This window comes from Trypanosoma theileri (assembly GCF_002087225.1).
Source record: "Trypanosoma theileri isolate Edinburgh chromosome Unknown TM35_Tth_12_V1, whole genome shotgun sequence".
Classification (NCBI taxonomy): domain Eukaryota; phylum Euglenozoa; class Kinetoplastea; order Trypanosomatida; family Trypanosomatidae; genus Trypanosoma; species Trypanosoma theileri.
In genome coordinates, this window is record NW_021639854.1 from 440,100 (window position 1) to 441,256 (window position 1,157).

At 42.9% G+C, this 1,157-nt stretch overlaps 1 protein-coding gene across 1 annotated transcript; it reads left to right on the forward strand.

The window, feature by feature from the left end:
* Positions 1-5: 5 nt before the first annotated feature.
* On the forward strand, positions 6-1,157 carry TM35_000122830 (uncharacterized protein; the record flags this gene model as incomplete). The annotated part of the gene is made up of 1 exon (XM_029025258.1): positions 6-1,157. A coding segment is annotated over one exon (1,152 nt), but the record flags the coding sequence as incomplete, so codon positions are not given.

A 1,157-nucleotide genomic window follows, 5' to 3' on the forward strand; every position in this document is an offset into this window, starting at 1 on the left:
CCACAGTGACAATCATGACAACGATGTTCGTCCAACTGCGCCGCGTGGTGTACCTGTTGGTACTTCTGCAGTGCTGTGTGTGTGTGGCATATGCGGATAATGGTGCGGCGTCCCAAGATTTTGAGGAAAAGAATATTTTACAGAAATTGAATGAATTGAAAGCTAAGATGGAGAAGGAGAACAATGATGTGAAGATTATCCTTGCGTCAGTAAACACCGTACAGGAAGAATGGAGAGAAGCGTCAAACCGTGCAAAGAATGCAGCAAATAAGGCCAATGAACTTGGACAGCTTGTTTCGGATGTTACAAGCCGTGCTTTGCGTCTATCTGAAAATGTGAATGAGATAAAGAGTGAATTGAAAGAGGCGGTAAAGAAGGCAGTAAGTGCAGAAAGAGAGATCACTGATGCCGCTGCCAACGCAAATTTGATAGCTAACAAAACAAGCAATTCTGCGGCTGCAATTTTAAAGGGGGAAGGTGATTTGCTTGAGGCAAATATTCTTCTTGAAAGAATTGCTGGAGACCACGTTAATATGAAAAGTGAAACGAGTCAGTCAGAAGTAAAGAGGTTGGCTCAAGTTTGTATGGAAAAAGTAAAGGAAGTGGATTCTTTCCTTGACGAAGTCAGTAAGGTCACTGCAAGTGCTGACAGTTTAGCGCAGGAGGCCAAGGAACAGGTGGAAGACGCCTCTGTTGCAGCATTTACTCTTCAAAAAATCATTAATGATACTTTACAACTTTTCCCAGATATAAAAACAGAACTGGAACGTGAAATTAAGGAGACATCATCACAGGAAAATAAGGAGGTGGACGGTACAGTTTCAACTACGCAGAACGAAGAGGCGATAAAGAACCCAAATACCAATTCCGCACAAGCTGAGAAGGGAAGCCATACAACTGCCGAACAGCAGCAGAATGGACAGGGCTCTGAGGGCCAAAATAATAAAGAAAGCAAAGATGAGACACAAGACAAAAATCAGAATTCTCAGAGCAATCCTCCAACTGACAGTAACTCATCTGCTACTGGAACTTCGCCATCACAAAATATGCCAACTGAACGTCCTTCTACAGATTCAATCTCAATTAATAATACACAGTTAAGTGACAGCAGCAGCAGTCCTGCATTGGTGCACAGTCCCTTATCGCTGCTTCTTGTT